The sequence below is a fragment of the Anguilla anguilla genome, chromosome 13 (genome assembly GCF_013347855.1).
Source record: "Anguilla anguilla isolate fAngAng1 chromosome 13, fAngAng1.pri, whole genome shotgun sequence".
Classification (NCBI taxonomy): domain Eukaryota; kingdom Metazoa; phylum Chordata; class Actinopteri; order Anguilliformes; family Anguillidae; genus Anguilla; species Anguilla anguilla.
The window spans coordinates 40018504-40033390 of record NC_049213.1 but is presented as its reverse complement, the minus strand read 5'-3'; the positions used below and the strand labels follow the sequence as shown (position 1 = coordinate 40033390).

Sequence of the window (14887 nt, the reverse complement as noted above, 5' to 3'; positions counted from 1 at the left end):
TACGAAAAAAGAAAAAGAACATATTCTCCTCCTCCATCATCCTGCACGCTGCCAGTGCTTTGATACGGTTTATACTTGTGAAACACTTTTTAATATTGTGTTGGAGGCTGGAATAATTTTGAAAAGATCAGATTTTGGAGGAAAAATTCTCCCTCCACAAATAACCTGGTAAGTAATCAGAGAGTGGGTTCAGCTTGCTGCTTCACTGTCTGCCAGAAAGAAAACTTAACCACTAAGTGGGGAGAGAGAGAGAGAGGGAGGGAGGGAGGGAGAGAGAGAGAGAGAAAGGGAGAGGAAGAGAGGGAGGGAGAGGACGAGGGAGAGGGAGAGAGAGAGGGAGAGGACGAGCGAGAGGGAGAGAGAGAGCGAGTGATATATGAAGAGGGAGAGTGCGAGAGAGAAAGAGAGGGGGAGGCAGAGAGAGAGAGGGAGAGAGAGAGAGCGAGTGAGAAAGGGAGGGGGAGGCAAAGAGAAAGAGAGAGAGAGAGAGAGAGAGAGAGGGGGGGGAGGCAGAGAGGGAGAGAGAAAAAGAGTGAGAGAGAACAAAATCCGTTTTTAGACGTGAGTGCCCAGGGCCTAATCTCACCTCACCATTCGGAGTTAAAACCTCTGAGTGCGGGGAGCGGGGGGGGGTGGGGGGGGGGGTATAGAGGGCGGGTGTATTGGGGGGGGGGGGGGGGCTGAGTGTTCTCTGCTTTCATGTATCAGATGTTAATACCGAGGAGCCTGGGAGGTAGATAAGCGCGTGCTCATAAAACTCCATTAGAAAGCAAAGGTTGCTCTGCGAGGGAGATCTCGCTCTGATAATGCTGCTTCCTGCCTGGGAGTGGCAATGTTTTACCCGGGAGGGGGGGCGGGGGGGGTGGTAATGTTTTACCCGGGCGGGGGGGTGGGGGCGGGGGTAAAGTCCGCGGTCCCCCCCGCTATCCCCAGCGCTCTCCGCGCTCAGGACCGCACTCCCAGGCGAGCTCGGGCGAGGGAAGCATGGCGGAGTTGGCGTTCTACCCGGCTGTGGCGCTGGTCTACTTCTTCGGCGTGCTGCGGGCCAGCCAGGACGAGCGCGTGGAGCTGAACGAGGCGGCCTCGGTCAACGTCTTCCTCCTCTTCGTCCTGGCCCAGCCGCTCTGCCTGCTGCTGGGCAGCTACACCGGCATGGCCGCGTACCTGCTGACCGCGCTCGGCTCATACCACTTCCTGCCCTGGAGGGACGCGCAGGAAGTGCAGGAGGCGCGGGAAGCGTCCAAGCGCCGCCAGGACGCCGCGGAAAAGAAGAGAAAAGAGGAGTGAGAGACGGCCGGAGGAGGAGGAGGAGGGGGGGGGGGGGGGTACGCGCATTGACCTGGAATATGGGGGCACGCTCTGGAACTGATCAGAGGCACTGAAAAGCCAACAGTGTGGCTGAGAGGGACTGCAGGAGAGCCCAGGAGTCCTGGAAGCACAAACATCATAATGGAGTCACCAAAGACTTCTGCGGGAAGCCAAATGCACCTTGGCCCCCCACCCCCAGCTGCAGATGTGATCGGACATTTAACACCGGGTGGAGTCTGTGTTGTGTTCATGAAATGGAGAGACTCGGGGACTCAGGGATTTTTTTTTGGGGGGGGGGGGGAGCATCGGGGGGGTTGTGTTGGCAGGCTCTCGTTCCCTTTCTCTGAGGAGAAGGCTGCAGGGAGGATTTAGTTTTGCGCGATAGATGACTCACTAATGTCTCCACTACTGTTCAGTTTTTTTTAACTATCTTTGTCGCAGGCGCAAGATGTACAACTGAAATTGGTTGCTACTTCAGGATGTTCACAGCATTTTAGAGACATTTGCTTTTGAGAGCGAGAGCAGAAATGTAACTTCCTCACTAAATTGTACCATTTCGTATTACAGGCCTGGAGAAATAATGCCCAATCAAATGACAGGAGGGCAGTCAAATGATTTCCTGCCAAAAACAGAATAATAAATGAATATGCATTTCCATTTCAGAAGGATATGTGTTGGGTGTTTCTTTACCAGAATGGTTACCAGTCATATAGCATGTTTGCATTCTGCAAATGATCCAGTCCTTACCCACCAGTGTCACATAAGAATTCGCTATTGGATACCGACAGAGGTAAGGCCTGACCAATTAGAAACAGTCCCTGCCTGGTGGACGCTATGGGGCAGTGCAATTTTGGCACATGCTACGATGCAGTGCAGTTTTGGCACATGCTACGATGCAGTGCGGTTTTGGCACATGCTACAGGGCAGCATGGTTTTGGTGCATGCTGCGATGCAGTGTGGTTTTGGCACATGCTACGATGCAGCATGGGTTTGGCACATGTTACGGTGCAGCATGGTTTTGGCACATGCTACGATGCAGTGCAGTTTTGGCACATGCTACAGGGCAGCACGGTTTTGGCACATGCTACAGGGCAGCACGGTTTTGGCACATGCTACGATGCAGCGTGGTTTTGGCACATGCTACGGTGCAGCGTGGTTCTGGCACATGCTTTAGTGCAGCATGGTTTTGGCACATGCTACGATGCAGTACGGTTTTGGCACATGTTACGGTGCAGCATGGTTTTGGCACATGCTACGGTGCAGCGCGGTTTTGGCACATTAAGTTTTACTCAAGTCATAATCTCAAAATGTATGCGGCATCCCCGCAGTGAGCCTGCATGAGATCAAAGTCGTAAAAATCAGAGGAAATGGCACGGACATTCTCTCCTCTCTTTATGGTAATGGCAGCCCTCTCCTCCCCCTTTGTTCCGCGTACATCCCGAAGACTATGCTGTTAAAGCGGCGTTCGGACAGCGCGGGGGGGCGAGTGATGGTGGCGCGTCTCCTCGCTGGCCTGCACGGCGCGGGTCTTCCGCGGACATCCCGCCACGGGCGCCCGCCCGCCCCTCCCCGGTGGCGCCTCCAAACTCTCCCGCAAAGACAATAACAGTCGATCAGAGGGCCCGGCGGCCTGACAGCCGGCCCGCCGCAGCCCCGCTATCTCCGCGGAGCAGAAGGTCGCGGATCGTTCCGTCATGCGGTGCGGACAGACCTCAGACACGCGGCCCTGACCCGGCAGCTCAGCTCCCCCCCCCGTTAAAGAACAGAGGCGGCTCTTTAAAGAAAAAAAACACCTGGCAGAAGGAAGTGCCCCCCCCCACTCCCCCCCTCCCCCCCCCCCCCCCAGTGAGAGGTGAGACTGAAAGCAGCAGTGGGAAAGTAGTCATTAGAAAATGAGGTTTGCTTGGTTGACAGTCCAGCAGTTCATTACCCCACGTAGCCCAGGCTACGTCAGACACAGGACAGGCCGAAATGAATAGAAGAAGAAAGAATAAAAACCTGGGGCAGATTAGGCCTGAAGCGCTGATGAGCCACGCGTAGGCCTGCTTCAGCTCCGCTTGTCACATCATAACGCCCGGGGAGAAGGTGAAGCCTCTTTAATAATCATCAGCACGGACGGCGATCAGACCTTCTCCATAAACCAGGCGGTGACCCGTCATACAGTCAGCACTAAAGTCATCTCATTAATCATTCATGAAAACATGAAATTTACTTTCCTGCAGCAGCAGCCGCTGACAGGAGCGATACAAAAAAGGAGATGATGGCAGAAGCAGGTTTGGGACGGAGCTCAGAGACTTAAAACGACTTCATCTCTCCAGGATCTGAAACCCAGTCACACATCACCGTAACAGGGCCTCATGCATCGAGAGAGAGGAGGACAGAAACCGCAGCCGACTCGCATGGCGAATAAAGCTCTGCAAACTTGATTTAAAATCCTCTGGTACAAATCCATGCTCTGTAATTAATTTTCTAATTGCAGCACGCTCTGTAATTAGCCTTTTCGGGAGAGAATGAATGATTTTGTAAATCACTTGGCTCGAAAGCTTTCGCTAAATTGACCGAACTGTAATGAATAAGTGAGGCCTTTTTTCCATTTGTTACCTTTATGAGTTTGAAAAGGTGTTTATTAGCGGCCAGACAATTGCTCTAATTTGCTGATCGAATTAAAATGTCGCTGGCCCACTCCGTCCCGCCACCCTTCAGCGTGTTCTGGACCTGGCCCGTCCCGTCTTCAGCGTGTTCTGGACCTGGCCCGTCCCGTCTTCAGCGTGTTCTGGACCGGGCCCGTCCCATCTCGCCATCCTTCAGCGTGTTCTGGACCTGGCCCACTCCGTCCCGCCACCCTTCAGTGTGTTCTGGACCTGGCCCACTCCGTCCCGCCACCCTTCAGCGTGTTCTGGACCTGGCCCACTCTGTCCCGCCACCCTTCAGCGTGTTCTGGACCTGGCCCACTCCGTCCCGCCACCCTTCAGCGTGTTCTGGACCTGGCCCACTCCGTCCCGCCACCCTTCAGCGTGTTCTGGACCTGGCCCGTCCCGTCTTCAGCGTGTTCTGGACCTGGCCCGTCCCGTCTTCAGCGTGTTCTGGACCTGGCCCGTCCCGTCTTCAGCGTGTTCTGGACCTGGCCCGTCCCGTCTTCAGCGTGTTCTGGACCTGGCCCGACCCGTCTTCAGCGTGTTCTGGACCTGGCCCGTCCCGTCTTCAGCGTGTTCTGGACCTGGCCCGTCCCGTCTTCAGCGTGTTCTGGACCTGGCCCGTCCCGTCTTCAGCGTGTTCTGGACCTGGCCCGTCCCGTCTCCGGGAGCCATGAGGCACTCGTATCGGGGCTGCAACAGGACCGGCTGAACGGTAATAAAAGAGAGGGGACTTCAGACTTGTCGTTTATGATTCAGCTGGTAAATCCACCAATGGAGGTTATCACCTGAGGTCATCCATTATCAGCGAAGCGAGTAAAGCCATGTGAGCATACCTCACTGAGGCAGAGCACTTCCAAAGCAGCGGATCACTTGAGCCCAATAATGTCAGATCCCCTGCTGGAATAAGTGGGTCCAATTTTTTATTTTTTATTAATTTTTTTATAATAGCTGGGATTGTCCATGTTTTCATGTATAGAGGAGTTCAGACACAGAACCTCAATTCAAAGCTTGAAAAGATCTGCATCACTTACTTTACTCTTTAACATTTAAGCGTTTTACTCAGGTCTCTGTGGCGCTATTTTTCGGTGGGTCTCAGCTGAAGTTCAGTTCTGTGGGCAGAAACTGTCCCGGAGTCGGACACGAGCGCCGAACCGCAGCGGGACAGCTCTCACGATCCTGTCCAGAAGCAATAACTACAGTAAACACCATCCATCGCCCTCATTCAACAGTGAGCTAACAAAGAACTACAACTACCCTTTTCTCTCTTTTAAGGTAAGCGCAGGCCACAGTGCCTCTAGGGGTCACTTCACGGTACTGCAGCATTCACTAAAAGGCAGGCCCTGAATGGCTTTTTGGGTTTTGTGTGTTCTTTGAAACGAAGTGACTTGGCCCCAGAAATCCCTTCGGGTGCAATTTCTGCGTCGAGGTGCAATTTCTTCTCAACAAGGGCTGCTCGGTCCGCCAACGGCTTGTACAATACAGTGTACAAAAGGAGCTAAAAGAAGCCAACCCAAAAAAAAAATAAAAATAAAAGAACACAATAATGTGCCACACACAGAAGCTGAATTTTCAGAGGGACCGATAGCGGATGTGTCAATCAGCATTTTTTTAAAGAATAACAGAACTCTCCGGCAAGACCGTTTGTTTTTTCACCTTAGTGTTTTTATTCTGCAGAAGGAGCGAAGGAATCCTTGTTAAATAAAACTTTGATACAATATTTACAATCAAGTTATTGTACATACAGGGTCACGGGTACTCGTAAAAAAAAAAAGAAAAAAAAGAAATCTGTACAAACATTTACATTCGGTGAGCTGACTCTGTGCTATAAAAGGCACCTTTGACCCTGCTGGTAGACACCGGTGCATGTGTGCCACGCCCGTTTCAGGGCGGTAAGAGCTGGCACGTGTTGGCACAGGAACTCTAACAGACACGCCCCTGATTGGCACTGTTGCCACGGGATCACATTTACACACCTCCACCTCCCCGTAAGACCACACTCCCTTCAGTACTAAGGGCTCAAAATGCTCAACTTTCCTCCTGTACTGCCTACACATACACACACACACTCATATACACACACACTCACACACACACACACACACTCATATACACACACACTCACACACACACACGCACACTCATATACACACACACTCACACACACACACGCACACTCATATACACACACACTCACACACACACACGCACACTCATATACACACACACTCGCACACTACGCACACACACTCACGCACGAGCACACACACACACACACATACACGCACAAACTCACACACACACGCGCACACTACACATGCACGTACACGCACACACTCACGCACACGCACACACACACATGCACACACACACACACAGAGGCATGCGTGGGGGAAGCTTCCACTTGTTTCTATTTCTCTCTCTCTCTGATGGATTTAATTAGGACTGAACACCATCCCTGTGCATGTCCTGCAGTCCCCACAGGGGCAGAGAGAGCTGTACACTCCTTAAATATAAACTTACGGGTCTCTAAGTTTATTTTTATGAAAGGTGCGTATATTCCCACGTACCTTTCATAAAGGTTTCTTATTTTTTAGAACATTTTTTTCCAGAATTTACCTGGTGCGTGTTTCGGTACCGCCAGTAAAGGGCCATCGTTTTGAAGAGAGGACATTTTGCAGAAAACGGTGGCACCGTTTGAAGCAGAGCTTGGCACAGGGCCACACAACGCTGGCAGTTCCTCATGAAGCCGCCTCCCCTCTCAGCGCAGGGAGGAGGAGCTGAGACGAGGCTCGCGGAATCAGGCTGTTTGCCGACGGGCCTGCAGGGGGCGCTACAGAAACAGCGTCATAAGGCTTTCTGGTGCACAGAAGGCAGCAGGCCGTTATTACCGACCCTCAGCATAAATAAGACTGAGAACGCTGCCCTCTGACACATCACCATCACCGACTACTGAAGGCAACACACCAGGGCCATACTAGCTACTCATTAGGTACTCGTTAGGTCCTCGTTAGGTACTCATTAGCTACACATGATGCACTTTCTAGGTACTCGTTAGGTACAGGATGCATTCGATAGGTACTCATTAGGTGGACACGATGCATTCGTCAGGTACTCGTTAAATACTCATTATATTCTCGTTAAGTGCTCGTTAGGAACTCGGCTGATCTACAGGTAGCGCTCTCCAGGTATCACCGCCAGATCCTGCAGATCCCATTGGTCGGCAGCAGAGAGGGCCGGAGAACACACACTTACAGATTACACACACCCGCTGCGCAGTCCTGTGTACATACGAGACAGCATCTCTCCACAGCTAGCTTACACTGATCAGGCAAACATTAAGACTGCTACCAAGCTTTTGACACAGCACTGCAGGACAGTCAGCAATAGCAGGGACATAAAATAGTAAATCAATAGAATTTAAAAAAAAAAAAAAGAAAAAACATTTTTCATTAAAAATAAATATTCAAGTGTAGCATTGGCTCCATTTATGAAGCACCCAAGGGGTCTCCGTGTGACTCAATCCACCATCACTGGCAGTCAACAGACACCTTGGAGACTACCAGCAGGGGCACCGTGGAAACGGATGAGTGATTTCATTAGAGCTGCGGCGCTGGGGGGGGGAGGGTGGGGGCGGGGGAGTGTACACAACATTCCATCCCTCCCTCTCTCCCTCCCTCCCTCCACCGTTCCTCAAATAAATTCCAGCATGTGATTCCAGTGCCAGAAAGCGCAGATGGGCATGTCACTTAGCACCAGCGCTAATTCTCCGGTTTCTTTCAGGACAAAGCGACCTCGTCTGAGCCACCAGAGGTGCGGGAAAGGCTTGCTTCTCCCCCCCCCCCCAAAAAAACACGACGAAACCCCATTTCCAGGGCAGCCAGTCATAATACTGCGCAGAAAGGTGTTTTTCCTGGGTAAGATGTTCCCTCCGCAGTGCGGCTCGGATGAGCCTGAACCTGTAATTATTCCCAAACCCCACACCCCTCAGAGGGCCTTAAGTCATCCAGTGAGCTGAGGCTCCGAGTCGTCCAGGAGACCAGTGGAGCGGTGAGAAGCTGACAAACACGGCGTCGAACTCAAGATTACAGTGATTTTCACTTCCTGAAATACGTCTGAAATCCGCAGGGCTCTGTCTGCGCGGAAAACGCTGGAAACTACTGCACATGCATCTCAGCGGTTTCTCTCCTCATTAGTGTTCGCCATTTTGAAATGCGGACAGGTAGTAAACAGCATCACAGAAGAACCCTGTTAAAATGAACATAGAGGCTTCACAGGTGTCATTACGGGGGACCCTCTATTCCAGATCCAAAGCACCCCCCCCCCCCCCCTTTGGCAGGTAAAAGGACACCTGAGAACCTTTTGTGGATGATGGGGAGAAACGTAACTTACACTCAGACGACTCTGCTTGGTTATATAAACTTCAGAGAATGAAAAAAAAACCCCCTGCTGGCTGAGAGCGTTTACACTGGCACAGCCCAGATAAATAATGCAGTGAAGCCTTATAGGAGTGGTTCAGCGCTGGGGGGGGGGCGGGCGGGAGAGGTACGGTGCTGGGGGGGGGGCTGGGGGCGCAGTCTGCTCTCAGGAAAAACCCAAATCTCACGCAGAACAGGGGCGACCTGTGGACGCCTGCAGAGAGACGGCGGATGATGAATAGCTTTCATTAAAAATGCGGTAAATCTGGTCCGCGGAGGAGCTCGGCAGCGAGCGGGCCGAGGGGCGGCCTATAAATACACAGAGGTGCGCTAGCAGGAGCCAGCAGCCGCCCCCACACTTCCCCTCCGGGCCGCGCGACTGAAGACCCGCTGCGGCTCCCCACTTCATTAAAACCGCGACCGTGCTATTCCCAGCCCGGTCCACCTCATATCCAGCAACAGCCCCGCACAGCCCCCCTGTGCCCCGCCGAGTCTACCCACACCTCCTGGATAATTCTGCTCTGAGTAAACAGCCAAGGATGAGGATTTTTTTTTTGTTGTAAATGTTTTCCCCGTTTACTGGGTCTACCGTGTCCCGTTAGGGGGTGAGGGTTCTTTCGCGGGGGCCCATAAGCCTTTGCGGCAGCCCTCCGGGGGAGGAAGCGAACAGCTGCCTGGGTCTCCTGTTGCTGAACAGAGCTGATCTCCCAGAAAGCTCAGCCGCAGACTCCGGCGAAGATCCGCGCGGCGGCGAGTCGTTTCCACGGCAGCGGGAGGTGGCGGGAGTTGGCGGGTGGCGGCGGATTGGAGCTCTGCTCCGCCGCCGCCCAGACTCCGCCCCTCGCTGTGAAGCCACATGTCCCCCCCCCGCCACGCCGAGCGGCTGCGCCTTCTGCACACGACCCCGCTGCGCCCGGCCCGGCTGAGAGTCTCAGTCCTGGGGGGTCTCTAAACAGACCAGCCGGTCTGGCACAGAGAGGAGGGGGGGTGGGGGTGGGGGGCACTGACATCGTAAGACACTGAGCACAGGCATAACACAACGGATTTAAACACACACCAGGCCTCCATCCTCTCCAGCTCCGCCTGCCATTCGAGGTAGAAAAGAAAACTCTGAATAAAACAGAAGGAGAAGAGCACGGGGGAGAGGAGTGTGCCTCCGCGGAGGAGAACGCGGAGGAGAGCCCTCCCTGGAGTTCTGCCGCAGTCTGGAGCTGCGCTGCCCTCAGGAGCATTAAGTCCCCCGGGAGGGAATCGCAGAGGAGGGAGGAACTGAAGACGTCCTCTTCGTGGGTCCGCTGGAGATAATGGAACATGAGCAGGGCAGAGTCCCGCACAGTCACACTACATCATTAAACACCATAAACCCTGTTTCAGCTGCCACCGCAGCTCTAAGAGAACACCCCCTCCACCACCCCCCCCCCCCCACATACAACCTTCAGCACCACCCTCCTCCAGTTCTAAAGAACGGTCACTCCTCTGGGGTCCCACCAGGAAATGACCTCACACGGGGAGGTCAGAGGTCAAGAGGTCAGTCAAACATGATCAGCTCACTGGAGGCAGAAGCACATTCCCCACCTGGAGGTCCCACAAGGGTGAGTACTGGGCCCCAAAAAAATTACTAAATAAATAAATAAATAAATAATACTATTTACCGAGCAGCTCTGTCCAGAAATGTCTTAGGATTATAGATACACCCCAGGCTCAGTACAGAAGGACACTTTTCTGTAAAGGGCAGTTTTTTTGTTGTCTCACATGAAGATGCTTTTTAAAACAGAACAGGAATTATTCCGGAATGTTGCTGAAGGGTGAAGGGGTATGTGGCTGTATGCAGTGCCTCCAACACGAGTCACCATAGTTCAGCTCTTATAAAGAAAAGTGAGAAGAAAACTGAACTGAACCAACTTTTTCACTCGTTCTTTTCACCACTGGGTTTGTTTTAAAAACTTGATCCTCTATACATAACGGAAAGTGAGCAACTAGGCTCTTTTTGAGGAATAAAAAATAGAAAAAAGCAAAGTTGTAGAGAGACTTAGGATGGTTAGCAGGACTCTCTGATTATCTTTCCATCTTTCGGGAATCCTGTAGTCCGGTCCGTCAGCCCAGAGATTCCCAGTCGGGATTCGGGCTGTCGGCCGCCCCGCTTCCCGAGCGTCGCTGTGCGTGGGCCCTTCCGGAAAAGGCCCTCTGCGTGGCAACCACAACCCCGACCAATCAGACTGTCACCTCTCCCTGCTCATCTTCCACAGCCAGATCTTCACCGACATGTCGCTGCACAGGGAGAAGAGAAGAGAGAGAACACAGAAGAGAGAGAGAGGGACAGGGGAGGGGAAGAAATGATGGAGTGACTCAGTTTTCCGGCATCTTTGTACCTCCCACACAGGCGCGGAGAGGCAGACATTCAAACGCTACGCCCCCGTCCCGCGAAGAGAACGGCGCAGAGCCCCAGCTCCGGCTCGCCTCCCCCCAATCACACAGCCAGCCGGGTCCCCCGCCAAAACAAACATCAGAACCAGCCCGTCGCAAAAACATCCGCTCTAAACGCGTAAATATAGCTCTGTTCTCTGATCTAGCCTCCTTCCACAGTCAGTCCCACGGCCAAAACACTGAAATGAACAGTGAAGCAGAGAGGGGGGCTGAGTCCGTGCTCCTTTTTGTTTTTTACTAAAGAATTCCGCTCGCCAAACCTGACGCGGTCCCGCGGAGCAGTCAGTTTAGCTCAGGCTAACGGCGTGCGCTTTATCACATCACAGCTGGAACCGCTCCAGCTTCCAGCGTGAGCAGGAGGAGACGGGCGTGGGAGGCTGCTAAATTCGGCCCGCAGCCTCTTCCTGTTTCAGCCAAAGCTGGACTGCAAATTAGGAGGACTTGCGCGGGCGGCGTGTCAGAAGGAATTAAAGCTAAATAAACTCGGCTCCACACCACGCAAATCAGGAGGACAGGAATAATGACCCGAGTTCAGCGGCCTTACATACAGCAGCCAGATTTTACCATACAGCAGCAGAAACAAGCCTCCATCTGGGGTTTGGGGCAGTAGACAGGAGAGAGAGAGAGAGAGAGAGGGAGAGAGACAGAGGGGGAAAAGGAGAAGGAGAGAGTGGGAAAGGGAGAGGGAAAGAGAGTGATAGGGAAAGGGAGAAAGAGATAAGAGAGGCATAGAGAATGAGAGAGCAAGACATTCAAACAGGTAGCCAGTGAGAGAGAGAGAGAAAGAGAGAGAAAGAGACTCAGGTAGGACAGTAAGCAGAACTGGAGTTTGAGAGAGAGAAAGAGAGAGAGAGAGACAGTGAGCAGTACTGGAGGTTGAGAGAGAGAGAGAGAGAGAGAGAGAGAGACTCAGGCAGGAACAGACAGTGTGCAGTACCGGAGGTTGCCAGAGGGGGCAGTGTTAGTAGAGGCTCATGGGAGGCTGGTGGCGCGGCCCTTGATGGCCAGAACGCGGCGTGGCAGACAGGGCGTGAGTCCCGGCACGTAGTTCCACAGCTTCACCCGGCAGTCACTGCAGCGCCAGGAGGAAGAGGAGGAGGAGGAGGGGGAGGAGGAAGAGGAGCCGGAGGAGGAAGAGGAGGAGGAAAAGCAGGAGGGGAGGAAGAGGAAGAAGAGGAGGAGGGAAGGAGGAGGAGGAGGAGGAGGAAGAGGAGCCGGAGGAGGAAGAGGAAGAGGAAAAGGAGGAGGGGAGGGAGAGGAAGAAGAGGAGGATGGAAGGAGGCGGAAGAGGAAGATGAGGAGGAAGAAGAGGAAGAGCAGAGATCAAAGCACACACAGATGTTAGTAGTGTTTGAAGGGGGAGCACGCCTTCACAAATTCACACAGCCACGTGCATGCACACACATACACACACTCACACATACACACATGCTCTCTCTCTCTCTCTCTCTCTCTCTCACACACACACACACACACACACAGTAACACTCTCACACACACACACGCACACACACACACACAGTAACGCTCTCACACACACACACACACACAGTAACGCTCTCTCACACACACACACACACACACACAGTAACACTCTCACACACACACACGCACACACACACACACAGTAACGCTCTCACACACACACACACACACAGTAACGCTCTCACACACACACACACACACAGTAACGCTCTCACACACACACACACACACACACACACACAGTAACGCTCTCTCACACACACACACACACACACACACACAGTAACGCTCTCACACACACACACACACACACAGTAACGCTCTCACACACACACACACACACCGTAACCCACCGAGCCCCAGGCTGAACAGCAGGCGGACCTCACATGCTACGGCAGGCCCTGGCGCCCGGGCCGTCCCTGTGCTGGGCACACGGCTCATTAATATGCACCCTGTCGCGCTTAAGCTGCCGCTGATTAAGATTTTACTCCTTCTTTCATTTCCAGTCGCTATGACAACTGCCGGCACTTCACCTGGCCGTGCGGCGGCACCTGCACAGCGAAGTCTGGCACTGATTAAGAGCCTCGCGGCTCGCGGCTCGCGGTCGAGCGCGTCTGGGGGGGTCTGGGGGGGTCGCCGGCGCTGCTGTCGCCGCTCCTCAGATCTGGCGGGCGTCGTCACTAAACCGTAATCCGACCGCCCCCTGCAGCAGTGCGCCCCACACCAGGACCCGACCGATACACCGAACCGCCAAAATATCAGACCGCAATTCGCAAGTTTGGACCATACCTGCACCGGTAAGCAAGGCAGACGTGTAGCCAATACAGAGGTCTGATGTATATATATATATATATATATATATATATACAGATGTATGTATGTATGTATGTATGTGTATATACTTATTTTTAAAACACTGATTCACAGGTGTTTTAAATTTTGAAATCAGTCATTTCATCCCCTTCACACGTCATAAGCACCAAAAATGGGCAGAGAAGTGACAGTAAGTGGTCAACAGAAGCTATTGCCCCACTCATAGAAACTCTACTCCCATCCACCGGGGGGCGCTGTACCTGGAGGCGGTGAAGATCTGCTTGGAGTTGGTGCAGATGGCGTTGATGGGGCTGTCGTGCCCCCGGATCTCCCCGATGGGGGTGAAGTTGTCCACGTTCCACACCTTCAGCATGCCCCCCCGGCAGCCGCTGAGCAGCATGGGGCGGTTCGGCACGTGGGCCAGGGCACACACCCAGTCCTTGTGCGCGTTCGGGATTTGCTGGGAGAGGACAGACGAGACGCACGACACGGGTCATGTGACGAGCGTGCGCACACACACTGAGAAACGCTTTACAGCTGGGGGCTATGATTAATAACGTAAAATATTTAAATAGTTTAAAATACACCACAAAAAACAACCATCCCGAAGTTGCTGATACAATGTGCAGAAAAGCAAAACATTATTACAAGCCTGGGAAACATGAAATTTTCTGCATGTGTAAACGAGAATGTGTGTACGTGTGCGTAAGCACATTAGTGAATCTGTGCGTATGCATGCGTCTGAGGATGCATGCATATTTATGTTTGTTCGCGTGTGTCTGTGTATGCATGTGTGTGTATCCCCAACACCTGACTGACATTACACCCAACGCACCGTTGCTTTGACGGGCATCACCCTAAAAACCCAGAAATTCATTCTTTCCCCCATGTGGGGGGCATAAGTCTCTGGTCTTAATCTCAAGACCCACACAGTCCACTGAAACCCACACTACTCACAGCTCTCAGGAGCAGACTGGTCTGAAATGACCCCCTACTGAGCTCGGCTAAAAGCAGCACTCACCCACAGACACCCCCGGAGGGCGCTGAACATTTCCAGCCCCCTTTCTCAAACTTGTTCAGAACTGCACAGCAGACCTGTTCCCTTTTCAGCACCAAGGGTTCACTGGCTTCAGACGCGGTGAGATATTACAGCTCGGCTGGCACCCGACGGACGGACGGACGGACAGACGGACAGACAGCCATGATTCCAGACAGAGTGCTGCTGAGGCTGCAGGCCAGCCCACGGGCCCACGCCAGCCAAGGTGCACAGCACCCAGAGCAGCGCCGCCTGAGCTCCATCGTCATGGCAACAAGGTGCCGAGGCTCGTCCCGATTTGCAAACGCTCGCTAATTAATGCGAGAGGCACGTGCAACAAAACAATTATTTATTTTATTTACTGCGCTTTTAAAAGTCGCAATAAAGCCCGTCGTTTGATTGCCTCCGAGACTAGAGCGATGGGGTTTAATTTTAGCCCTAGCAACCGGGCATCACTGTGTTCTCTCTCCACCACCAAACCGCCATCACTGTGCTCTCTCTCCACCACCAAACCGCCATCACTGTGCTCTCTCTCCACCACCAAACCGCCATCACTGTGCTCTCTCTCCACCACCAAACCGCCATCACTGTGCTCTCTCTCCACCACCAAACCGCCATCACTGTGCTCTCTCTCCACCACCAAACCGCCATCATTGTGCTCACTCTCCACCACCAAACCGCCATCATTGTGTTCTCTCTCCACCAGCAACCAGTGAGTGAAGACTCTCTATTTTATTTATTTAGCGAATGCAAAGTCCTTGAGCCAAGCA

At 53.0% G+C, this 14887-nt stretch overlaps 1 protein-coding gene across 6 annotated transcripts in view; it reads right to left on the bottom strand.

Annotated features, from left to right (window-relative positions):
* Positions 1-6254: 6254 nt before the first annotated feature.
* Positions 6255-14887, bottom strand: part of LOC118211533 (kinesin-like protein KIF21B) — a 67982-nt gene continuing 59349 nt past the window's right edge. For 4 of the 6 annotated variants that reach the window (XM_035388820.1, XM_035388824.1, XM_035388819.1 and 1 more), the window contains 3 exons: positions 13342-13541; positions 11721-11855; positions 6255-10627 (listed from right to left, as the gene is read on the bottom strand). In XM_035388820.1, coding sequence (XP_035244711.1) covers positions 11756-11855; positions 13342-13541 — 300 coding nt within the window. In that variant the 3' untranslated portion in view covers positions 6255-10627; positions 11721-11755. The remainder of the gene's footprint in view (positions 10628-11720; positions 11856-13341; positions 13542-14887) is intronic. The other 2 variants (XM_035388822.1, XM_035388823.1) reach the window with 1 other exon arrangement.